The sequence below is a fragment of the Meleagris gallopavo genome, chromosome 7 (assembly GCF_905368555.1).
Source record: "Meleagris gallopavo chromosome 7, MGAL_WU_HG_1.1, whole genome shotgun sequence".
Classification (NCBI taxonomy): Eukaryota; Metazoa; Chordata; class Aves; order Galliformes; family Phasianidae; genus Meleagris; species Meleagris gallopavo.
Genome location: NC_139410.1, coordinates 26,735,862 through 26,762,843, shown reverse-complemented (window position 1 = coordinate 26,762,843; position 26,982 = coordinate 26,735,862). Strand labels below are relative to the sequence as shown.

Genomic DNA, 26,982 nt, shown 5'->3' with positions numbered 1-26,982 from the left:
TAAGGGCTTTGATTGTCCACATAGGTTGAATTTATTTTAGGAAACTTGATAGGCAGGTTATTGCCTGCCAGTAACAGCTAAATCATTTGATTACATTAGATGGAAGGTTCTCTAATTCTGTATGATACAGGCAGGAATATGACTAGCTATCACAGTGATCAATTTTCCAAAGACTGCTTCTGCTTTTATGTACTGAATGTAGTATTAGAGATAATTCATGGAATCCAGGCCTCCAATCTGCAGTGAATCTACCTCCAACTGATGTGCTGAAGGCCTGCTACAATTCAGGCAGAGTCAGGAGGTCAGAGATGGTCATTCTTCTTGACTGATAAATGAGAGATCTGACATCTGAGCTCTCCTTCTCACATTGAGAATGTGTTGCAGTGATTCTCTAGAAGTGATCTAAGCTCTTACACCTTTCTTCTTCACAGAGCTTATAGCACTATGCATGACTGCATGAGTCTGAGCACCTGGAAATGTTCCATTAAAAAAACAAAAACAAACAAACAAAAAAAAACCAACCAACATTAAAAGCATTTCTTGTTAGGCTTTCTGGTGATGATAATAGCCTTAGTTTCTGTAAATCAGTGTGTTATTGTAAACTTGTGGGCAGACAGAACAAAGTAATACTTGTTCTTCTGAAAATACTTTGCTTAAAGCTGCTACAAATCCCAAGATTCCAAGTCAACTCTGCATGTCTTTATTGCTTTATAGAGATCTTTATAATTCATGTGTAGAATGAGGTGAAATGGAAAAATACATTTTTATCAGTATTTCTGAATTTGCATTGCCTTTCTGTACCTTTTCACTATACTTCAGTAAATGTTACTCTGTGGAATATATTATTCACTATGAGCAGAATAACTGAGCTTAGTAAACTGCCAATTAGAAACTGTGTTGTATGCCCACACTTAGCATATACAGTAACTTTTCGTCTGAAGATGACAACAATTTGCGCATATGGCCCAAAGAAAACAGGACATAAAGAATAACAAATGAATTAGTTCTTGTAGTCACTTGACTGTTGGTGACAGAATTCATCTAGCTCTCTTCTTTCTTGATTCATGATTACTAGCTTATCATGGTAATTTGCCTCTAGCTGTGCAGTAGAATCTCAGATTGTACTGTGTGGCTTAGGAGGCTGCCATTCTTTCCATGTGCCTCATAAAACAAAAGTAACCTTATCATTATGATGAATGTAGTATTTGCTTTGTTTTTGCAGGGCCTTAGAGTATTAGTGTGATGCATTATATTTCATAAGCATGATTTAAAAAAAATTACAAAAGCCTCCTCCTCTTAGTTTTATCTGGCATCTTGTATCTGAAATCTAACCACTTTGTCACGTTCCCATACTCATCAAACAATGAATTAAGAATTTCCATTTCTGAGAACACTCTGGAACAACTTAAATACACTTTAGCTTCATTCTTCTGCTTATACAAGGTTAGTGTTCTTTGATAAAAGAATACCTCAGCAGTTTGACTCTGCAGGTAGACAATTCAATATTTCATAACAAAATGATGTTAAAAGCCAGTGCTCTGGAAGAAGTAGTATGGTGAAATCTTGGGAATACAAATTAAAGTACTAAATGATAATTATCTTTTCTTAATTCATGGTACGACTTAAGCAGCCTAATTCAACTGGAAACTTACTATAGGATTGCTGACAGCAACAGATACATAGGCCAGTTTAGAGCTGGGCCCTTCTCTGATGACATTCATAGCTTAAAACAGCAGAGAAAATAGTTGCTGCTCTCTGTGATGTGTGGAGTACTGAGGCACAGTGAGATTTACTTGTTTGTAGATTACACAGAAGTACATGCCTGGATTCAAAACTGAACTGTGTGTTTCAGAAGTTCATTGCCCATCCAGTTCCTTAGATGTGATCCTGTCCTTCTTGGAGGTAAATTTCTTTTCCAAAATCAGAAGCTATTTAAGGTTTCTAATTAAGTGCACATACCACCAATATCTAGGTGACTGTATTTGGATTAAGAGCATCACTTAATGAAATCAGAATAGCAGAATTAGGTCCTCATTGCCTAGACACAAAAACTAGGTTGTTTTCATGTTATGGTATGCTAGTGGACACAATTGTAGACATGGATTTATCTGCTCTGTGGACTACTACACACAGGTTTAATGGAAAGCATTATGATGGATTTGTTCAAATCTCAACAGGAATGCCAGCGACTGCAGTTAAGTGGGGCTCTATTGAAAGCATATGCAGAGTAAGCACTTTTTTTCACAACTTAAACAAATATAGCTTTTTTTTGAGTGCACGTGTATGTGCCTCTTACCAAGATCACAGAAATTTTAGTTTTGAGAGAAAACATTAAAAAGCAGAGGCAAGCCCTCAAAATTTCTCTTGAACTCAGCAGGTCTATAATTATTTATCCTGAACTGTTGAGCTAGAAATTCATAGCCGCTTTGGTTTAGGTTTGGTATTTCTTTTAGTTTTTTGAAGGTTTTTTGAAGATCTCTCTTACACAGTTGAACCTCAACCATTGACTGTTATTATATACGCTTTAGTTTGTATGTTGTGCTGCATGAGTTATCTCTGCTAAACTGTGATTAAGATGTGCATACGCTACACTTGGAAAGATTAGGTTTTGTAGATGTTCGCTGCTAGTTACTAAGGAGCACTTTGCCATGGACTTCTGTATGGATGTCTTCATTACTTAATGCATAGCATTAAGTGTCTTGTAACAGAATAAACACTACAAAGATAAATGCTAGATGTCTATGTTATCTAAAGTATTCAGATCTTAACAATCCAAACTTGCATTTTATATCAATTTGTCATCGCATCAGTTCTACTTTTTAATGAAGTGTAAAACAAATGACATTTCATGCCCAATCTGGTTGTCAGCTCTGCAAAGTAGTATTAACAATGAAGCCGTATATATAACTGAGTAGAATATTTATAGCCTCTCCAAACCACTGCCTCTGCCAGCAGCATTCATCGCTATCAGCAAACAGATTTTAAGTGAACATGCAACTGTGCAGTCAACTCAGCAACAAAGCCCAGTTTTAGCATTTCCTGTGGCTACTGACATGCTGCTAAATGGCAAGAAATAAATCTTGCATGGCTGGAAATTGATATAGCAGGGACACGTTTATTCAGAGGCAAAACTTTTAGCCAGCACACCACACTACAGATGTGGATTACTGCCGTTAGTTACGAACTTCAGAGCACCAAACGTTTTTGCAATAGCTGTGTGTTTTGGGTTCAGTGAGCACTTTTTTCTTTATGTTTCTTCTTATTAATTTTCCACAGTAGATCACAACGTGTATGCTCATGTAAATCTATATAGATTCAATGCTTGCAGATTGCATCATGTATTGATATTGCTCACGGGGGAAGACCATCTAAAAGCTAGGAAAGTAGGAAGATACACTGGCTATCTTGGTCAGTGGCATAGCTCCCACGAGAGGGCTAGGCTGCCTCTATTTCACAATGCATAGAATTAGTTCACATCATAAGATTGAAACATATTGGTAAGAAAAAAAAACAATCTTTCAGAAATAATAATAATCAATGGAAAAAATAGTTTTGCATGTGTTATTACAGTGAATGAAGAATGTTGCCTTGAGGAAAGGCAAAAATGTTCTCTGCTTCTTGTTTTAAAAAAAAATGGCTGCCACGTCAAAACCCAAATATTATTGTCGAGTGGGTCATTGTTCTCTGCAAATAAATAATGCAGTTTAGTTTTTGTTTTGTTGTTTTGTTTTGGTTTTATGTGTGATATAACCTGAGTTTTTTGACCAGATCATGTTACACACACAAGCTGTGGCTTGGAGTAGCTGGATTCTGTGATCAGCGAGATAAAACAGCTTAATATTTGCAGTTTTCCTTCAAAGTGGAGACTTTTGCATATGGCAGAGTAAAATTTCATACTGTTTGTGTCAGAGGGCTTCCCAGTGGATGCGCTCCATCTAAGCAATCTTTGTCTGAATTTTTGAATAGTTACCGAGTGAAGAATTCATAATTGAAAGTAAAGAAGTTTATCAGATGTTATAAAGGCTGAAGTTTTTCTGATGTGAAGATGGGAGATAGTTTTCCAACACTTTTTTTTTTTTCTTGTTAAAATTCACTCTTTGAGCCTTTATTCTGATTCTGCAAATGCAGTAAATCAGGCTGTGCTTTTAAAGTGGAAATGAATGAACTGCTCCTGTTCTGATAGTGCTCACAGCATAGTGAAGTTCTGCTGTTTCCTGAAGCAGAGGTTGCTACTGCTTAGAAATTAACTCTGGCCCTATTGGGAAACTTCTGAAATGCTTCTAAACTTGTTGACGTGGACTTATGTCAGCTGCCTCATTTAGTAATACTTGATAGATATCTTGATTCAGAATCACCAAAAATGGGGAGGAAGAGAAGGATAGGGAACAAGAGCATGCTTTAGGAACATACTGGGTATGTGGAACAATTAGCACAAGCTTATTTCCATTCTGCAAACACTGTGGTTTCCCTTTGAACTTATTTACGCGCTTATTGCATAATCCTAAATGACCCATAACCAGGCACACAGATCAGCCATTTCTTTGCATTTGGGGCATTTCAAACTATTCAGCACCTCTTAAACTTGTAAACATTTTGCAAGGCCTTGACACCAGTTCATCTGTGAGAAGAAAGCTTCCTCTTAGCATTTATTTTTGTCTTTAAGGAGAGACTCAGAAGCAGAGAAAGCTTTCATTAAAATTTATAAGAATTTGACCCAAAGAAGGATGTAAAGTTTATCTTCCCTATTTTGTGCTTTGAATTCTTTTTTGACCCATTCTGCAGACTATTCTGTTCAGCAGAGCTACATGGAAGTATTGAAGTTACTGAGAGCCGACCAAATCACGTCTTCCTATGTTGCTTACATTCTCCTGTGGTGTTGAGTTAATTTTCTCTTATTTGTAACATTCTTTTGCATGTTTCTCATTTTGCTGCATAAACCTTTCCTGCAAAGACCTGTGTGTATGCTCTTTACTCAATACTGTGAACTTTGATACCTCTACACCAACACATTAATGGAGGTTGATGGGCTCCTCTCATTATTGGAAGATCATATGCCCTCCTGCAAATTCAGTAGTTCTATTAATTGCTGAAATATCAATTTTGTTAGTAAGGAGAAAACAAGGTTTGATTTGATGTAATGTTATTTAATACAGAAAGCTTCTAGTGTGAGTTTGGCAAAGTCTGTGAGTGTCTCCCCGTCTCAGATTCTCAGCTACAAAGTTAGAGGAACACTTTCCTACGCAACAGCCATGTATTTTGGAACTGACGTTGTCTTCAGTTTGTTGTATGTAACTCAGTACGTAACACACCGCACCCTCCTTGTGATGAAGTATCAGAATTTCACCCCTTGTTAGCTTTGTGTGCTACTCCAACAAGATGTACAACTGTAAGAAATTAGGAGGGACTCGGGATGGTATGTGGTGTGTAAGTGGGTGGTGATGATGGAAATAGCCTATGCTTTCCTCTTGTCTTTATCAAATCTTTGTGACATTTGACTACATTGGAATTGTCAACCCCTTTTTTTTTCAGGGGAAAATTCGGACAGTGTCTAAAGACAGATATGAAAAGGGACAGATATTTACTCTGCTTATAATTGCATATTAAGTTCAGAAATCTTGCATTTACAGACAAAAAGTTCCAGGGGAACTATATGGGCGTTTGGCATAAAATTCTCTTCATGCTTTTAATAGCTATAGATCATGGCTAACTGGCTGTCTACAACATGGGGAAGTAGAAAGGCAGATGTTGCTTATGGTAAAATGATTAATTATTAAAGCTTCATTAATATAGCACTGTCAGTCTGGAATTGCAACACCTGAGTTAAATTGCCCCCTACTCGTGTAACAGAGGTTTACAGTCTCAAGACCACTAAATTGACATAATAGATACATGTATATAGAACAAATGTCATCTTTGAGACTGAATGGCTTCCACTCATGTCTACTTATCAAAAAGTGCAGAGGCCACCTTCATAGTGTTCCCTACTTCATCACAGTAATATTTTGGGTTATCTGGGGACTGCATAAAGAGCCCTTTAACACTGATACTTTAAACTCAGTAAAATTAGACTCACTTTTTAAATGAATTAAAAGTTAATTTAAGAAAAGCACCTATGCATGTGGTTAATTTCAAAAGATGTAAGTAAGGCTTATGCATATATTTAAGTACTGGGACTGATGTCCAAACTTGGAAATTAAATAAACTCAAAGCAGTTTCACACCAGTGCAGATCTGAAATTCCTCTTGGAGTTTTTCAGAAAAAAATCAGCACAGATAGACTTGTTATGTTACCTGGGAAAGAAATACACCTTGAGTACTTCACCCACTCTGAGAACTCATCATACTGAATTACACAAAACAAAAATGGTTAAATGTAGAAGACTGAAGGCAATACTATCTGCAGCTGCTGTCTGCATTTCAGTTAGCAGACCATGTCTTCTATGCATAGCTCATAAATTCTTCCCCTGATGGAAGTGCCATGAATGCTGATTCCCCTGAAGATCTGTGCCTGGTGTGCGGTGTTCAACGCCTTTATAATCTGCAAAAAGAGGTTGAATGGTGAGATGACAAAGATTGCAGATAATTTAGAACTACTGAAGATAGTCAAAAGGAAAATTGGTGGGAAGATATCTGCAAAAGAATTTATTCTGCCTAGACTATAAAACACGAATGCCACTTGGCACTGATGGATACAAAACAGTAAAATAATACATGCGTAGTTCAATTTTTATTAGTTATTACCCCTGGAAAGAAAGATCTTATTCTGAAAAACTTTCTTGAATAATCAGGTCAAGGTGGTGAAAATAACAAATTCTGTTTTAAGATGGATCTTCTTTGTGGATCTTCATTCTTACTGAGACAATTAGAAATTGAGGGCTGTGCCAGTAGTTCCTTAGACCTGGATAGAAATGTTTCCCCTAATTATATAAGTTGTATGTTTGTAATGTCAACAAATTGGTTTATGATCTGAACTGAACTGAAAACATGCTTCCAGCCTCTACATCAATCCAAATACAGCATTATAGGTCTAATGAAGCAAGACCTGATTTCAACAGAAATTAATCAAAAGTTTTCATAAAAAAAAATTTTGTGCAAGTTAAGCATTTTCCTACAGAGTTCTAGATGGTCAGTATTGGTGTCAGGGATGTAATAAGCACAGAAGCATGGCAGAAAGTTACTCTTCCATGTGATCAAATCATTACATGCTTTCTAGGATGGATGAATGGACTCTTTGCCAAGGTGCTGCTGAAACCCTTGCAGATTGCCAGATAGTAAAATGGAATTCTAAGGAAGGATCTCTTGCACAAAAATTGAGAAAGAATCTCTGAACTCTTTACTCTCCCCTAGCTTCTGTCTTATCTGAATTCTGTGACTGTGCTCTGTGATCTACAGGTTAGATGCAGGGTTCGTAATCAGAACACTGCACATAGACATAGGTCTATGATATTGTGGAGGTTTTAGTGAACTTCTAGAAGGAGTTGGTGCAGCAGTTAAAAGGAACTAGAAGCATTCAGCACTTTTTAAGTCAATGTTTTAAGTCAATAAAACATAAAAGCTACACATTACCTAGTATCCACAGTTTTTTCTAGGATTATGTAGAAGTAAGCATGACATGGCACACCAACCATTACATTGCCAAAGCAATGATTTTAAAGGAACAGCTTTTAAATAAGTAGGAAGAGAGTTACTAAATCTCTTTTTACTTCTGGGCCTCCTTATCTTCCTCAGATAATATCTCCTGATTTCTCATCAGGGCAAAAGGGACAATGGCAAAGCTTGCAGTCTTACTGATGCTCCAGTAGTATATTATCTTTTCACTCAAGGCTGATAGAATGAGTTTTCCTTTACTCACAAAGATAGCGTTAGCAATATCAAGGAGACCAGTTGTACAGAGGTTTTCTTTTCATGGCCTTGAAGTGGAATCAAGCAAAATGCATATGGTTTGAAGTTTGAGAAAGGAGTTTAATGTAACTATGCATGGTCTGATATTGCCTAAAACCAGAATGCAATGAGTGCTAGGGATAGGTGCCAGCAGAATGAGTTGTCACATTTGATGGTACTTATCAGATGTTTTATTCTTTCTATTTTTGATTCATTTTTATTAGTCATAGTACTAGGATTGGTTTTGCTGCTTTTTTTTTTTTTTCTTCTGTTTTTTGCAAGACAACAGTTTGTTTGAATGCTCGCATTGTCATTTTTCTCTCCTTGCTTCACACCATTTGGGAGAAGAACCAGAGAATTACACACACCAGTTGTGAAGACTGATGTCTTCAGAATAGTGTTCCAGTAAAGGTTATGGCCAAAGGACTAATTTATGAGGACTGTATGCATATAGAACGAGAAAACTAAACACCAGATGTAGCGTACCAGAGTTCAGCACTTGAAAAAACCATACACAAAGTTTACAGAAAGAGTATTATTATTTCTTATGGGTTCTACGGATAGTGCTTTGAAGTGAGCTATGTTTAGTCTTAGTGATGTATTTCAGTTTTGCTTTTAATGAGGCAATTGTAGATTCTAGACTGCTCATTTGAGGAGATAAGAGATAGCTACAAAACAAATATCTTACTAAATTCCCAAATATTCAGTATTTTCATATTTAATCTTGCCAGGCAGGTTCTCTGTTTTAGAACAAAGTTTTTTTTTTTGTTGTTTTTTTTTTTGTTTTGTTTTTTAAATGGATAAACTATCTTCAGATAGAGTTTGTGTGTGTTTAATCTCTCAGAAAGAACTTGACAGTGTATCATATCCACTTTCCTTTATCAAGAACATCTGCTTCTCATTTGTTAAAGCAAACTGCAGTTAGAACCTGGCAGAAGTACTTTTATAAGACCTGCAAAAAAGCTACACTGGCCAGAACCATATTTTTCACCTGCACTAACCAAAATAATAACAAAAATATATCACCTTGTATGGGTCACATTCACTGCAATCTCCACTGATTTGTAGTACTTTTCTCCTAGAATTGACATTAATATTTCACATGAGTATAAACTCATACAACTCATACAAAAATAGCTTTTTTTCTTATTGCAGAGCAAGCTGGACAGAGCATTTACTACTGTAGCATCCTCTGCTCTCAAGTACTCAATTCAGTTCACAAGTCTTTTGATCAAGGTCCAGAAATATTTGGCTCTTGCTGAAGGTAGAGGACACTGGCTAGAGCCTAATGACTCTGGGAAGCACACTTTTTTGGGGGAAAGATTTAGGATGTCTTTTGTGGGATAAGCCACATCCACAGAACGACTGTTGCTGCCTAGATTGAAACCCTTGGGGCTGAAGGAGGGCCCTGGATTGCCTTTAACTGTATGACTTTTAGACGAGACCATCTACTATATAGCTTGCAATAAAGGGAATAATTTTCATTTTCTGGTACCTAAACATTAGCAGAAGAGGTATGCAATACAGTCTGTATCTGTATTTCAAGTGTCAGTGCTAGAAATTGTTTATTGCATTATTTGAAGGGAAATTACTTGAATATAATTACTTTTACAGAATTTGTCATGCTGCTTAATCACATTTCTTCTCCTGTTTTCTTGATACAGTACGATGGATTTAAGGTTTGCAAAGGTACAAGTGCATTATTCCCAGCTTATAATGGCTGTTTGCCAGACCTTCTCTTCTGTGTCAAGCTTTTGCTTGCAGGCTGCAGAATAAAGGTCAAAGTTGGTCAGATATTCTAAATGGTTTTTTGCATCTCACTCTCGAGTCTCCTCCTGCTGTGATGTCTAATGCTCTCTCCAAAGCACACTCTTTGGAAAAGGTCAATTGTAACTGGAGGCAAGCATAAGTGAGGCAATCTTCTTTTTATCCCTTAGTAAGTTCTGATCTCGGTGGGTCTTTTCTTGAGCTGTAGTTTCTAGAAAAAAAAAAGGTTTACATTTGAAGGCAGGTATAGGACAGAGGATAGGCTGCAAACCCTTTTCAAAAAGTTACTTCACTCTGTTGCATTCTTTAATGTTAAGACAAGATAAGGCAGCCAAATAAGCAAGAAAACTTCTGTTCCTCTAAAGAAGTTCACTCCTGTTAAAGTGAACATCATCTACCGACCCACTGGCCACTTTCTCTTAGTGTTCTTTGACCAAAGTTGTTTGTGGAAATCTTTTTTTTTTCATGTAGGAGGAATGAATTGATCAGTAGAAAGACCCAGAAAGCCAGATGAAATGAGTTAAAACATGGTAAACATGATGGCTCAAAGTTGATACCAATATAAACACAGAAAGAAGGAATTTAGCTTAACTTGATTACACTTCAACCATTTGTTGTGAATTCAATTAGAATTTAATATACATGATCTTATAGGCATGGTTTCTTTCAGCCCTGTTTCTCACTAGTGTTCAATTAATTCATTTTTCCTCGAGGCAGAGTCAACTTCACACCCCCCATTCCTGATAGATGTTTTTCAAACTGCCATATGGACTCACAGTGATGACAGCCTTTCAGTGGTAAAAGCACATTTGTGTCTTTCAAAGATAAATTCAAAATCAATCGCTCTTTAGATGAACTGAAATCACCCAAATACAACCAATCTTCTTATTCAGTGATTTAATAGTTTACTTACCGTGATTTTAATTTTGGATTTTGTGGAAGTAATGGGCAAAGGCAGGCTATAGATAAAGCAGCAGAACTGAACACTGTGTGCTGACAGATTCTGGATGTTTTAAAATTCTGATTTCATGGGGGAACAATGGCCTTCTGAGAAGACTTTTAGTGGTTAGTGGAATTCATACTGCAGCATATGAAGTCATCTTTATGAGAGGAGTTATTTTGAATAGCAATTTCATGACAGTTGTATCACTGCCAGTTTTTCTTGGTACAGCTTTTGATGTGCCTGTCTATACATGATGTAATTAGGGACAATTTCTTCCTGCTCTTTTTGTTTGTGTGTTGCTGTAACCTTGAGTAGAAACAAATGACATTTATCAAGCCCTTAACATCAAGAACGGAATGCTTCAGCCAGTATAATGAATGATATACTTGAATATGCCATGTACAGTTTGCCAACATTTCCAAGAAACTTAAGGTGCTATAGTCAAAGGGAGTAACAACAATGTTATGCAGCCCGTCAATAGTTCACAGCTGCTTGTGCTTTGGATTTTTGCTATTTGTGGCTGATTCTTTTTGCAGATTCTGGATTTGCATTCATTGTTAATCTCTCTGAAAGCAGTGACAGTTATCACAAAGTAGGATATGAATGGGAGTTAAAAGCATGATCCAAAAGAGCTCATCAGATTACCCAAAGCTGCTACAGTTAAATAGGCAAACCTATGCCTTTTGGAATTGATATATAAGCAGCTGTTTTACGGAGCATAGATGCAAGGCCAAGTTTTAGAAAAAGCTTTCCTTTACTTTGGAACAGACAGGGAAACACCTCCCCTATGCGGACAGGCTGAATGTGCTGGGGCTGTTCAGCCTGGAGAAGAGGGACTCCAGGAAGATCTGATGGAGGACTTTCAGTATTTTAAAGGAGATGATAAGAAAGAAGGGGACAGACTCTTTAGCAGGTGCTACTGTGACAGGACAAGGGGAAATGGTTTCAAACTAGAAGAGGGGAGATTCTGGATATAAGGAAGAAGTTTTTTACAATAAGGGTGGTGAGGCACTGGCACAGGTTGACCAAAGAAGTGGTGGATGCCCTGTACTTGGGGACATCCAAGGTCAGGCTGGATGGGGCTCTGAGCACCTGATCAAGCCATGGGTGTTCATATTCTTTGCAGTGGAGTTGGATCAGATGGCCTTCACAGGTCCCTTCATCTCAATCAATCATATGATTCTTTGATTTAAAAGGGTTTCTGAATATCTTTGGCCTTAGATGTCACTGAATGCCTTTAGGTTTGTGACAACAGTGACTAATTTTCAGCAGAAGATTTTTGAATAATTTTGTCCTTTAGTGAATAGCTTCAATAGACTTGTTGGACAACTTCTCCTTGTTTCTTTTCTTTGGGAACACCATTCCTTTTCATTAGCATTTCCCCAAACCTTGCTGCAGAGCTGAATCTTAACTTTTGAAGTTTCACAGGCAACAGCTTCTTTCTCAGCTCTATTCACTTACCATGTTGATGTGTGAAGCAGGAGATTTGTTTTACCTTGACTTATCTAGTCCACTTCTCCAAGACTGTGAACAATTGATGAGTCCCAACGAAAACTCAGATCTCACAGTGTATATACTCCTTGCAGTCAATTTTCCACTTGTTAGTGTTGTTTAGCAGGTAAAGAAAAGCCACAGCCTCAATGGGACTGGCAGTGCTCAGACAGGCCATGCTGTAAATAAAGGTTATAGCCTTCTGCTGCTGGGCATTAAATAAGCAGATAAATTTCTCTTCACTGTGGATTTATTCAAGGCAGATGTTTTTAGTGAGTTCTGGAGAGGCTGGGGAGGAATATAAAACCTGCTGCAGTTCTGGAACTGATCCATTAGAATAAAAACCTAGTAACCAGTGGTATATTTAAGGATCCCTGACACTTTTATGGCAAGACTAGGTATTTCAGAGAGGGCTGGCTCAGTTTGAAACACATTCCAAACCAAAACCTGAAATAAATTCTTGCAACAGAGCAATTCACAAAACTCCTACTTGCCCCTTATTTCAATTTTGACTAAAATGAAACAAACAAAACAAAATCAACCAAGATTGGGAATGGAATGATGCAACTTTCTGAAAGGAAATGGTGTGCTGATTGCCTAGACAAATAGAAAATTGTTTCTATTTTTCTGGGTGGCATTTCCTCAGCATAGAATTGTGGATAAACAAATAATACAGGTATAACAAGTATGAAATAGACACACATGGAAGAAATGGAAAAATACTTAATGTATGCTTAGCTATTTAATACTGGAAAAGCATGTATAATTGTCTACCTGAATTTGAGGGGCTGGGTAAGAATGGCTTCATGTGGTCCAAGAAGGAATTAAGAATATGACAAAAGAATAAGGAAAATAAAAGTAAGATGATTCCTACTGCTACAACCCCAGTAGTTCTCTTGGAAGTATTCAAAGGCTTATTTGAAGCTTAATGGAACAATACATTTTAAAAAACACCACAAAGAATGATTGAAAATTTGATGTTTTGTAAAGTATAAATGACGGGTAGAAACTCCCTCCTAAGACATTCTCTGGTTTTGGATAAGTCACTTAATCCAAAATGAGAAGATAGGCAGAAGGGCATTGACAATACTATGATAAGAAATGGTTTTGTGGTACAAATCACATTTTTTACCAGTGAGCACATCATCAACTCTCAAGAACTACACCATCAAAAAACAAACAAACAAAAAATTGACGTTCCACTAACTTCTTTTTGTGAAAATTAGACATACTGAGAAAGACCTCCATCCTGAGAGCCTGCCCTCTCATTAAGCGTTAAACCAATTCTGGAGTAGTGGTAGGGGGCACAGCTGAGTAGGAACTGCTGTTTTTTGGAAAGCAGAAAAAAACATGGCCACAAAGAGCTTTTCAAGATGCTAGGGTAGTTGATCCACAATGCATTCAGCATAGAACATGGCTCTTGCTGAGGTAAAAAAAGACTTGGAGAGAACTTAAGAAGTGGAAAATTTATTCAGCAGATTCATTAATGTTCTCTCTCCATATCTTAAGAAATGTCAGGAAGAAGTGGCCACAGCATCACTGGCAACATTAATTTTTCTGAACCGATATCTAAGGAATTAAAGGAAAGAGACAAATTTCTGACAACTATAGCTTAAGCTCAGACAGATGAGAAGCCCAGACGTAGTAAGGTGGAAAGGAAAGGTTTTGAAGGAAAAGAACCTAAGAATGGGTAAGGCTGTTTGGCTAAGAATTGTAATCTGGAGAATAAGTATGCAGTCAGAGGAAAGCAGAGCTGAATAAGTGATTTGAAGGTGAGAGGAGTCTGCAAGGAGGAATTTGGACAAGGCACAATCAAGTTATCTTCAAATCAAGACAGATAATCAATATTTTGCCCACCTGGAATTTGAAGGGACTTCCTGTTCAGTTGCCAGGGTTTTACAATATAGTTCAATATGCAGTATTGCCACTTGCCTAGTGAGCAAACTCAGACCTGATGATTGCTTACCCGAGTTCACCTTGATCCACTCAGTTATTTCATGCCATTTAGGCAAAGGATCAAAGAGTCAGAAGATGGCATGCTAACATATCAGAGTAGGGGAATAGGAAAGAAGTGGGGAAAACTGTAATCAGAGGTTGTTATGACAACAGGGAAGTGTGCTAGCAGTTAACACATACTAAACCAACCTTCAAAGCGGATGGCACATCTCATAAAACAGAGGAAGAAACTTTGCCTGAGGAGATAATTCATTGATGGAAACTGGTATATGTCTGGTTTTTCCATCCTTTCATGAAAAAGACAGATTCTCGGCAGGTTTCAGCAGCCTAACTGAAATCAATAACTCAGTTCTCAGTTACTCAGAATCTGTCTGCAAATCTGAAGGTATCGCTAATGCCGTAGCAGGCAAGGATATATTAATATGGTTGCTGTATAATGAGCATAGGGTTGCTTTGTTTTCTTGAAATCTGTTCTTTGGGCAACCAGTAGACCACAAAGCTCCTTAAGTATAGCAGCATGTTTTTGTGAACATATCTAGGTCTTTATTGTTCACCTGCCACCACCACATGAGAATTACCCTTAATGACGCTATCTCAAATGGCAACCCCTTGTCTTCTGTTTTTAAAGACAGCTTCTGCTTTTTCAAGACAGAAAGTGGCATGTACCTGTACCTCTTGCCTGTAAATTGGCTGGAGCCACTACATCTCAGCACGTATGAAAACTAGATAGCTCCATACAGATTTACAATATAAGCCTAATCCTTAGCAGCCATGCTAGAAGTGTTTGTATACATACCTTGCAGTCTTGAATATTTAGAGATATACAATAGCACTTCTGCCCTTTGACTCTCTGAACAATGAAAACACATGCACCAGGATTTTTCATAAGCTTCTGCAGGCAAACCATTCTAGTGGGAAACTTTTGCATAGGCATCTATCTGTTTCTCTAGTCTTATGATTTTAACAGTTTGACTTAGCCAAAAGTTTCTTCATTTCATTATGTTCTGCCATTTGGCTTGTGAGGAGCATGTGTTTAACAGCTCCTGTGTCAAGAACTTTCCACTGTATTGCTAAATGTCCAACATTTCTTCCTAATACCATCATCTGTTTGCCTTCATTCTCCACTCTTTCTCACATCGTTCCAGGTCAGAGGCTACCCTGAGCCACAGATCACATGGTACAGAAATGGACATCCTCTCCCAGAAGGAGACCATTATGTTGTGGACCACAGCATTCGGGGGATATTCAGCTTGGTAGTCAAAGGTGTGCAGGAAGGTGATAGTGGTAAATACACCTGTGAGGCTGCAAATGATGGTGGGGTTCGTCAAGTGACTGTGGAATTGACTGTGGAAGGTAAGACAATACTTTAACTGCCACTGTGATAATAATAGAGTTTAACTAAATGAATAGGTTTTGTTAAAACACCCATCCAGTTAAGATCATAACAGTACATACAGTTTTCTCATTGCTGCGAGAGTAGCACTCTTCTCTGGTAGAGGAGAAATCCCTTTTTCATAGCTGTAAGTCTAACAAGGGTTCAGGGTGTGGGGCATCTAAATTTTAATATTTCCATTTCTGGATGCTAGATTTAATGCCTTCTTTCCCCCAAACCTTATGATCAATTAACTATGAATGGGATATTAATTTAGGTCATTCATAGAAATCTCATTTAAATCCAATCTAATATTTTGAAAAATTATGCAAAGACTTCAATTAAATTGATGAAACTTTTAGGATCTGTGATATGGTTATGTACTATAGCATATTGTATGGCTAAATGTTAATATACATTCCAGTGAGGAAACACATGGTTACTAAGAATGACATTTATGTATTTTTTTTCTGTACTTTGTTGAAGTCCAGTTCTACAAATTAAGATTTAATATTTGACACAGTGCTGCCTATTAGAAACACAAGAAGCAGATGAAGGCACTTACTTTTGCCACAGATATTCATATTTACTGTGAGCAAATTACAGATTGCCTGAGAAAAACATTTGCTAACAGAATGTGGGTTTTTAGGTTTTTTTGTTTGGTTCGTTTTTGTTTGTTTGTTTGTTTGTTTTGTTTCTTTTTCTGGTAGATATTGTTAAAACAGAAATTTTATCCCAACAGAGTATTAGAAATAATCTAATAGCTATAAAGGACATCTTCCTTTGGAAGTTTGGCCACCATTTTGAGGCAGCCTGAAAGTTGTTTCAGAGGCTTTCCTAAAAGAAACAGACAACTTCTACCAGACTTCATTTTTCCTCTACAAGAGGAGGACTGCTTAGTTTACATGTTCAGCTTATGAGGTTCAAGGCTTGAACAATTTTTCTTACTCCAAGCTACATTCTTTCTGTTCCTCCTTTCCTAGTCCAAGTGTTATAGTGGTATTGACAACCTTTCTACTCCTACATCTGAACTACTTGTTATTTTAACTGTTGAGTACTATTTCCTTCCTGGCTTTGTTTATGGACAGGTCTGCTTTGCAGGGAGGTTGGACTCGATGATCTCTAGAAGTCCCTCCCAGCACCTACAAGAGACCCTACAGCTCTGTGATTCTGTGATTCTTACTCAGGCTTTACAATGATCCAATACTCTTTTGCATCTCTTTTGGAGGTTATCCATACTGTTGGCTGATTGCTCAAGTTCACATGGCAGAGGAGTCATCTTTGCCTGCAAAGTTAACATTTTCTCTTGCGCAGTAAGAGCTATGGGGATCTTGGAGCTTCACAGCATATCAAACAAGCACACTGAGGCAACATGTTCTTGGAGTTCTGCTTGTATGCTTCCCTTTGCTGAGTTGAACGCCTGGTTGCAATTGCATACTTAATGTTACATGGAAACAGCTAAGATCAAGCCCAGGAATTTTTAAGAGAACATCTGCATATTAAATAGTTGCAAACTGCCATATTTAAAATGTAAAGAGTGACATAAAGCCAAGGAATAATGGAAATCAACTGTGCTTCTTTTCTCTTAGCTGTTCAGTCCTACTGGAAATCTGCTAAATATCAAAGCGTCTCAGGTCACAACTTTGCATTGAATTCCTGAAGCACAGTAAAAATTGACAGCAGGCCTGAAACAATCAGCACTTGGTATATTCTGAGTAAAAATCTCTTACACACATCCTTGGAGTACATACTGAATCATGCATACGTCTCACACAATATTTATTGCCTTCTGTTTTTAAAAAAAATGTGTAAAATCATTTTATTCCCTAGTTTAAAGATATCTGAGAGACAACTTCTGTGTAGGTGGAGTTTTTTTAAACATGTTTTTATATCAGGTGTTCTGACATGGGCTTTGGTGCTGTTCAAAAACAATTCCATGGTAGTACCCAATGACTGAACTTATCAGAATTTAAGAATTAAAGTGGTCTTTATCCCTTCATAAAGAGATCTATAACCCCTCTATGCATTAGGATGGCAAGGCATAGGGGTTTTGTTTGTTTTCAGCAAAGAATTCTACATGAGACTGACTGTTACCTGAAAATATGAGTGATGCTTTCTAGTTTTTCTATCCTACCGTTCTATCTGAAAGTCGCTGTAAATTCTTAGGAAGTGCTGGCATAAGTTTCTTTCTTCACAGCTGTCAGAGCTGTTTGTTTCAAGCTGCCACTTTGGATCTATCTCAGGCCACTATCCATTTTTTTCTGTGCCAGATCTGCCAGGAATGCTGTGTGCAGTAGATGGCGCTGAGCTTACATGATTTCATATACACATATCCCTGTTGCTAACACCAGTAAGTAGGATGAACTTCAGAGCTTCAAAAAGAATGGCTTTTTTTTTTTTTTTTTTTTTTTTTTGTTATTTTTTTGAAAAGGTGTTCATCAGAGCAACAACCAAAATAACAAAAACAGGCAAGCAAAGCAAGACCTCCTTCAGAGTCTAAAATATATATATATTTGCTATCTAATTAGTATTAGTGCTGTAGAAATTACACACTGTCATTCATTCAAAAATATTTTTGTATGAATAGTCAACAGTGTAGTTACCACTGAGGTCAAAGGCTAGATGGTAACTCCGCTAAAACCTGTTTTTGAAATTGGAGAGCCTAATTTCAGGCTTTAGATGACATAACCTCACACTGCAGGTGTTGCATTCCTCCTTCATTTTTGAAACCTGGAGAAATGCATGCTTTACATAATCTAGTAGCTGTAATTCCTAATGGTCTTGTCAAAAATTCTTACTTCCTATTTTCCTGTCTTGTGCTCACAGGAAACTCCTTGAAGAAATACAGCCTACCATCCAGTGCCAAAACCCCTGGGTAAGAAGTCCAAGGGCTTTGATATTGTTTAACAGATGCATGGATGTATTTTGGTGGGTAAACAAGTAAAATGACTCTTTCTAAAGGATATGCACTTTTCCTTTCAAGTGCTTCCTGCATCTTGTCCTTAGCTTTGATTCAGTCTGAGAGCCAGACTGAGGGTTGGATTCTTGTCTAGGTCTCAACAGTTCCTCACTGGAAATGTATCCCCAATGCTTTTTGCCTGTTCAAGAATGAGGGAAATGGAGGAAAGAAAAGCCTGGTAGTTAATGACTCAGTTTTGCACAGCATGATGTTGGAATAGAGTAACTGGTTGGCATATTTGCTCACATTATCGAGATGAGAATAGCAGGAATGCATGTGCTCACAGAGGAAAGACGAGGTTAACTTCATCAGTTCAAAGTTCTTAGCTCCTTTGGAGCTGAGTGTCAACTACAGAAACAATCTGAACACAAACAGATAATTGTGAAGTCAAGTGCGCTAAGTCCAACCCTCCATTTAACCCAAGCAGAATAGATACTATGGGAACTGCTCTGTCAGTAAAATGTTTGAGGCTACCAGGAAGGCATAAGTAGCTTGATACAACTACTGCTCCTTCATTCTGACAGGAATTGTTATGGCTGAAAACAGAACCTCCTGCTGGTGTCTGTGGTGCAGTTTTGCACTCTCCTATCTTTGCTCTCTGATATTCCAGAAGCCTTACCTGCATCTTCCACAACCTGACAGGCATCTTTTAAAAATCAGAAAAAATACTGCTTTTAGAATGATTAGAAAGAAATAAAATCAACTGAAACCAGCATTCTCTCATATGTAATTTAAATATTATATAGTAGCCTGGAAGAAAGACATATTCTGGTTTGGTGTAGCCCGATGCCAGGTTGATTAAGAGATCTGCAATGATTTAGTCAGGTACACAGAAGAGCCTTCTTTCAACTGTACCTTAGAGGTAGCTTGAGAAGGACAACATTAAAAGCTATCTGGTATTTAGTTCTATGATTGTTTCCCATTTTCGCATATTACAGTCTTCTCTCCCAAGTTTTTACTGATCCTCCTGTCCACTTAAATCCTTTCATCATGGTCTTGTTTCTTATTTAGAACCTTGAGTTGCCTATATGGTAACCATCATGTCTTGGCAGCACCTTGGCAATGCGGTCTCTTTTAGTATGTGACACCTGGTAGAAATGGTGAGATACTGACAGCTTACTTGCATATGGTAAAAGGCCATCTGGAAATGAAGATCTTGAAAGTGGTTCAGTTTGATTGAAATTAAAGGTTAAAAAAAAGGAAAAAATTACTGATTACCATCTGTTAATGTGTGTCTGTTGTACCACGGCTTTAGAGCAAAGAATGTGGAGTGTTCCCTTTCACATTAACATACCTGAAGTTGCAAATTTCTTTTTCTTGCTGTGTTACTGTTTGATGTTTGAAGTTTTATGGCTATCTAACAGAGGGTTTTGGATTGCAGTCACTCTTGTCATTCTAGTTTCATTCCACATGTGGTTTCCCAGATGTGCCATCCATTTAAATAGAGCTGGATTTTACACTTAAAAGACATTCACTGTTATTTGGATGGGTTTATGTGCCGTTTCCATGTTTGCTTTAGCAGGATATGTCAAAAATGTTGCCAAAAGAAATTGATGATTTATATTCAGAAATTGCACTGAATGCTAAAACAAACTATGTGATAGAGAACTGTGAACATTGAACAAGTATGCACAAATAATCTATTGGGGGACAATTAAGAAACAGAAAAGAGGGAAAACTAAATGTATGTAGTGTTTTTTTTTCATTTAGTTTGTCCAGCTCTTCTTATAAGGAATTCATATCCTCAAGATCTGTCCTATGAGTTATGTGTATGCTGGATGAGGGTGTGTGGCACTGTGCTGTTTAGCTGCATGAGGAGTCAAGAGTAGTTATTACTGCATTTCTTCCATTGGCAAAAAAAAATAAAAATAAAAAAGTAGTGTATAGCTGAAAATCTTCTACTCTAAAATGCTTCCTGAAGTGTGCTTTAACAACAACAACTTCTAGTTGTTATTCTTTAAAATCAGGATGTCAATTGCCTTTTTAGGGGAAGACTTAGTGTTCCACCTGTGGAGCTTAGGCCAAGCATCTGGGGAGAGAGTCCACCAAAGTTTGCTACAAAACCGAATAGAGTTGTTGTGCGTGAAGGCCAAACAGGCAAATTCTCATGTAAAATAACAGGACGACCTCAGCCTCAAGTAACTTGGTCTAAGGTATGATTTCCCAATAAATTAATGTTTTCTTTCTATTCTAAAGTTCTGTTACTTGGTGAAATGCATTTGCTACTGGAATATGACAAAACAATGGCAAGAATTTACGTACAACAAGGAGAACCATATTCTTTATCATTTTCATACTGAATAAATCCAAAAAAGATAATAGTATACCTTCTTAGTATAAAATAACCATAAAAATAGCAAGTACAAGATGAACTTACCCAAAGACCTTGCTGTCTAGATAAGAGAAATAGAGAAAGAATGAGAAATAAGAACATAGGCATCTCTGTTTTATAGAGAAGATCTGCAGGGATTTAATGCTTTAGCTGTGGCCACAGAGGAGTCTCTGACAGCTTTGAAAATTACAACTGTATTTTCCAAGTTCTATGTCAGTTCCTCAATCATAAACTGCCTTTTCTGTTTCATTTATATTGGGTAAGTTAACGTGTACATTAAAATTAGGAAGCTATCTGCAAAGAAACAAAATTGACTTGAAAAGAAAAAGAAAACAGTTTAGAAACTAAAAGATATGACTTTATTTTGGCATGCATGATTGTTTTTTGCAAATTTAGAAAAAATAAAAATCTAAGGCAAGTGAACTGATTCAGTTTGACTTCTGCTAAAACAGTGGTAAAAGAGAGGAGACAGAACAAGAGACCTCAGCTGTCAACTCATTTTAATGCTGGACCTGCATTAAAATGGGAAACTGTGAGCATATAGAACAAAAATAAAAATAATCAATATTTAAAATTCATTTGACTAATAAATGACACTGAAGATTTAAGTCCTACTGCCCCCTTTGGGCATATACAAGATCTGCAATCACTTTTCTGTCAGTAATGAGAGAGTTTCTAAGTTATTATTAAATATTTCACTGATTAGGCTTTCTTTCTTTCTTTTCTTTCTTTCTTTCTTTCTTTCTTTCTTTCTTTCTTTCTTTCTTTCTTTCTTTCTTTCTTTCTTTCTTTCTTTCTTTCTTTCTTTCTTTCTTTCTTTCTTTCTTTCTTTCTTTCTTTCTTTCTTTCTTTCTTTCTTTTTCTTTCTTTCTTTCCTTCTTTCTTTCCTTCTTTCTTTCTTTCCTTCCTTCTTTCCTTCTTTCTTTCTTTCCTTCCTTCTTTCCTTCCTTCCTTCCTTCCTTCTTCTTCTTTCTTTCTTTCTTTCTTTCTTTCTTTCTTTCTTTCTTTCTTTCTTTCTTTCTTTCTTTCTTTCTTTCTTTCTTTCTTTCTTTCTTTCTTTTGAAACTTTCATTCATTCATTCATAACTTTCTTTAATTTAGAAGAACACACATTTTGATTGCTCTATCGGCATCCTGCTCCCATTCAGCCTTCAACTGTCTGATCATATCTTGTGATATTTGCAGGGTGATATTCATTTGCAGCAAAATGAGCGTTTCAACATGTTTGAGAAAACAGGAATCCACTACCTGGAAATCCAAAATGTTCAACTTGCTGATGCAGGAATTTACACATGCATGGTGGTAAATAGTGCTGGGAAGGCATCTGTGTCTGCAGAGCTCACAGTTCAAGGTACAGTAAAGACAGTAAGGACAGAGCAAATGACAGACAAATGAATCATTGTTACTCCTTTAAAAAAAATCTTTGTTTATTCAAGATGAGCATTTACTTTTCCTTGTCAAAGGACACTGTGATAGCTTGGAGCATACTATAGCTGAAAATGCTGTGTTGGTTCAGTGGGAAGAAACAATCAAAATGCTTGTTTGTAATAACTTTAAAATCAACTTCCCATTTTTACTGTAGTTTTGACCTTCATATCTTTTGAACATAAATTTTAATTTCAGCCAATCAAAATTTTGCATTTGTAATTCTGGACAGTAATTAATTTGTTATTTGTTGAGTATTGACACTGGGTGCATATTTATCTTTTGGGAAACAAAATTGTGTTTGCGAAACAGGGAAAATATTGCATTTGAATTTTTGGTTCACATCAGTGCTATCACTCTATAAGATATCAATATAAATAACAATAAGATTTGCATTTGGGATCCTCAGAATTACTACTGGCCTTTATCAACTAAAGCTCTATGTTTTATCTGTATATTGCAACCTGATGAGGCCATTGTAGAGACCCTCTACAGCTTGCCTGTTCTACTGATATTTTATAGAAAAAAGGGCCATTAAGTACACTAAGCCATTTTTTAAAAAACATGGAACTGGATCCTTACTGGCTCTCCCTGAAGTGGGTGGCTTTTTGTTGTATAATGGGCACATCTGCTATTAGAGATGACGCAGAACTGGGGTCACAAAGTTGTCTGTGGTATATGTTTGCTTCAGATGCTGACCACAACTATGAATAATGCACGCATTCTTTCTGGGATTAGTGCAGGTCAGTAAAAAGGGCACTCTCTTGCAATGAACTTGACTAATTGGATGATTTCAGTTACCTAGTCACTATATATAATACCTAATTCTTTCATTATTGATTAAATCAAGTAGTAGGAATTGCTGCAAAATGCGAGCAGACAGTCAAGTAGCTCAGAAGTACTGAATTTACTTTTTAAACTATGCAATCTCATGTATAATCTTACATAGTGGTATGCATGGTATTTTATATGTAAGTTATATATTCTTTTCTTCTTTTCTTCTTAATTCCAGGTCCAGATAAGACTGACACCCATGCTCAGCCAATATGGTATGTTTTTACTGGGATTCTTTCCCAGCATATACTGGGGTTCTTTCTCAGCAGTAATTTCAACATTTATTGCATGAGCCTTCCTCATACAGATAAATCTCTCTGGGCCAGTCTATTTGGAAGTTAGAAAATGTGTACTTGGAATGAGATAGTGCCAATTTCAAGTCTTCTGGTAATATGAAATAGTTGGTGGAATTGATGGCTAAACTCTGAAATACAGAGTGCTGGTCTGGTTCAGCTAAGCAAAGTTTAGATGGCTTTATGCTCACAGCTTCCATATAGTCAGATATTTATATATTATGAAGAAAAACTATGTGTGGACACCCACATATATTCGCACATAATTGGTATATATGCTCTGTTCTAACTAGCAAATCATTTATTTATTTACTTAACTTTTGAGTCAAAAACCTACACATTGAGTGCTGAGCAGGTTCTTCCTTGCTGTCATAAGCAAAACACACTATGGCCGTGGCCTTCGATGTTGTCTGAAAACTAATTACAAAAGAAAGGGTAAAGTAGTAAGAAACAAGCAAATCAACATTTTAGGACTTAGTCAAGATTATTAATATTAAAATAGTTTCTTAAAAATCATAGTAATTTATACAATTACTTCTCCTCATAGATAGAAAATGCAGAAATGGAATGCTCTAATCTGACTGTATAACACGCTTTAAGCCTTCAGGGCCGTTGATTTATATTCTCTAGGGTGTTAAATCTGTCCTTGCATGCCCTCGATGAAATTTCACAAGTACACATTTACATTGTCCTGACTTCATGTCCATTGCAAAATAGATCTGAAAATGCCATGTTATCTTGTTTCAAGGTTTGTGTGATTTTTAGGAACATGCTTTCAAATAAATTTAGTGCAAATATAACTGTTTTTCTGCAGCCAGAATTCCCTATGTAGTGTGGGTTCTCCAGAGTATTTTTGTCTGCTCCATCATTTACTCATGTATATGGGGTTGCTGAATCATGGCCTGAACCTCTGATTGATCACCTGAGGCAAGCAATGAGTCAGCCACAGGAGCACAGGTGAAGGCAAATCACCTGTGCTGCAGGAAGGGGTGGAGCCTGGCTCCACCTCTCCTAGACCCATTTAAGAGCTGACTACCAGTGGGGAAGGATCTCTCTGGAGATCTGCTCCATTGGAGTTCATCTCGTGAGCCCAGGACTGGGTGAGTGACTTTCTCTGATTACTCCAATATAAATTATATTAGCCAAGCTCCTGGATATATATATACGCCATCTGTAAACCCATTGATTATACACTCATGGATGAAGGATATTTTGTAAAATAAATATCTTAGAGTAGTAAAATAAAAATCTTAGTGTTGTAACAGTAAATCTCATGTGCATTAAGTTTCTAGTACAATTAACTCTAAGTGAAGAAAGTACCATAATAAATATCCTGAATCTCCCTGGGAAAAAGACAGTGACATATAGTAAAGCAGATCTGGATTAGAAATGGCTTTTAGTATTTCAAATATGTTCCAATTCTGCCTTGGAAATATATTTATGCTTTTGGAAGTGTGAGACAGACACAGCACTTGGGTAACAACTTAGTGGTCAAGGGATGTCAACTTCAATTTATGATATTTAAATTCAAGTCCCTAATTATTCAGTAATATTGTGCCTCAATTTCAGAGCAGCAAATCCACCGTAACTGTGAGAAACTCTTACTAATGAAGCCATAACTGATATTTTTACATCCAATCAATTTATTTTTTGATAACAAACTAATTTTTGACCCCTGTTGCTCCCCTAGACTTCTGTCAAATTTACTGATTAGTCCCCTTTTGAAACCACCTAATTTACAAGACTATAACTAGAAACAGTAAATTCACTGCCTAATTAACATTTCAATTTCTCCTTAAGGAACTATTTTATGTAGTGTTTTAAGCTATAAATACACATGGCCTGAAGTAATGCTACTACATACTTTAATAACATTAAGAACATTGTAGAGTCTTAAGTAATTTTTCTCTAGCAGCGCAGGCAAGGTTAACATCTGCTCGCATACAACCTGGTACAACCTGAACAGAGGATTTGTAATCAGGAATTTCTCAGTTCAGACAATATTTGATCACTAATCATATTTAATTAACAATTTCATTTTACCTCTTCTACCGTTTTTAATCTGTCTGAAGAAGAGTAGCACATTTGCTACTAAAGGCTGATCAGTTCAGTTTTCTTCTCAGGGTTTGGACATTTATATCACTTTTTATAATAACTAGTATTTATAATAACTAGTCATGTATCTGTAAACTTATCATCTTCCTTCAGCATGCCTCCAAAACCAACAATGCTTGCTACTAAAGCTATTGAAAACTCAGATTTCAAACAGGCAACTAGCAATGGGATTGCTAAAGAGCTAAAATCTAGCAGCACTGAACTCATGGTTGAAACCAAAGACAGGGTATCAGCAAAGAAAGAGACCTTTTACATCTCCAGAGAAGCCAAAGATGTTAAGCAGGGACAGAACCAAGAAGCCAATGTAGCACCTCTTCAAGAATCTAGAGGAACCAAGGCGCCTCAGGTCTTACAGAAAACTTCAAGCACCATCACACTACAAGCTGTCAAAGTGCAACCAGAACCAAAGGCAGAACCCCAGACTACTTTCATCAGGCAGGCTGAAGACAGGAAAAGGACTGTGCAGCCCCTGATGACAACTCAAGAAAATCCATCTCTGACTGGACAAGCAAGTCCAAGGAGTAGAGAAGCAGAAAACAGAGCTGGAGCCCGGAAGACTGTAAAGGAGGAAAAAAGAGAGCCTTTGGGAATCCCTCCCCAGTTTGAGAGCTGCCCACAGAACCTGGAAGCATCAGAAGGACAGGAGATTAAATTCAAGAGCAAAGGTAAAGGGTGAAAGTTATTAGAGCCCCAGAGTTAGTCAGGTTCCCCTTCTGTGTGGTAAAGCACTTCCTCCTCTGCAAGTTGCCCTCCTCCTAAAGGATTTTGGAAATAAATAATGAATTTCATGTTTCCACAGTACTCAATGAAATTTTCAAATAATTCCATACAGTAGCATCCATGCCTTCTCTGATGTTTCCTTAGATGTAATCAATGCCACTATTTCTGGAGAGTAGTTTAAGGACTTCTTATACGAGGGTGCAAGAGACTCTTCTACCCTTGTATGCTCTCCATGGAAAAGGTCTTCTGCAGTGTATTATACATCTCTTTTGCTGATATTCCTGCCCTCGCTTACTGTATGGACCTTCCTTCCAGGCTGAGACACTGTTACAGCGGATGAAATGTTTTGAGTTGAGAAGGAATATCAGCAAGGTGAAAGTCCTTGAAAGTCCTGCTTGCTGAAGAGAAATCGGGGTTGGTGTGGGTGACCTTTTCTGGCAGCCATTCCTCTCCTCTTACCCATTATAGCTACTGCCTCCCTGAGCACTGCTAGAACCAGTCTGGCTTTCCAGACTTCTGATACAAGAAAAGCAGACAGTAAAGATATATATCGCTGTTTTGCTTTTCTGCTTCTGAAAGTTTACTGTTTTAGAATGCTGTCTCCTCTCTCTGTATCTGAACTTTAGCTGGGAAAAACTATATTACAAGAAGGGAGGCTCCACAACCTCTCTGAGCAACCTGTACCAGTATTCAGCCAGCCTCCCAATAAGGAAATGTTTCTCTGTATTCAAACAAATCCTTCTCTGTTTCAATTTGTTCCCATACTCTCTTGCCCTATAACTGAACACCACTGAAAAGTGCCTGGCTCTATTTTCTTTGCACTCTCTTTTCACATATCTGTATATACTGATAGCCTTCTTGTATCCAGTCTGTAGATTCCCATAATGAGCAACCA

At 37.2% G+C, this 26,982-nt stretch overlaps 1 protein-coding gene across 1 annotated transcript in view; it reads left to right on the top strand.

Moving 5' to 3' along the window:
• The window catches only part of MYLK (myosin light chain kinase), a 177,777-nt gene that overhangs the window by 56,592 nt on the left and 94,203 nt on the right, over window positions 1–26,982 (top strand). The window contains exons 3-8 of the mRNA XM_003207685.5: window positions 15,183–15,390; window positions 18,236–18,284; window positions 20,356–20,521; window positions 21,886–22,051; window positions 23,138–23,174; window positions 25,461–26,032. Coding sequence (XP_003207733.2) covers window positions 15,183–15,390; window positions 18,236–18,284; window positions 20,356–20,521; window positions 21,886–22,051; window positions 23,138–23,174; window positions 25,461–26,032 — 1,198 coding nt within the window. The remainder of the gene's footprint in view (window positions 1–15,182; window positions 15,391–18,235; window positions 18,285–20,355; window positions 20,522–21,885; window positions 22,052–23,137; window positions 23,175–25,460; window positions 26,033–26,982) is intronic.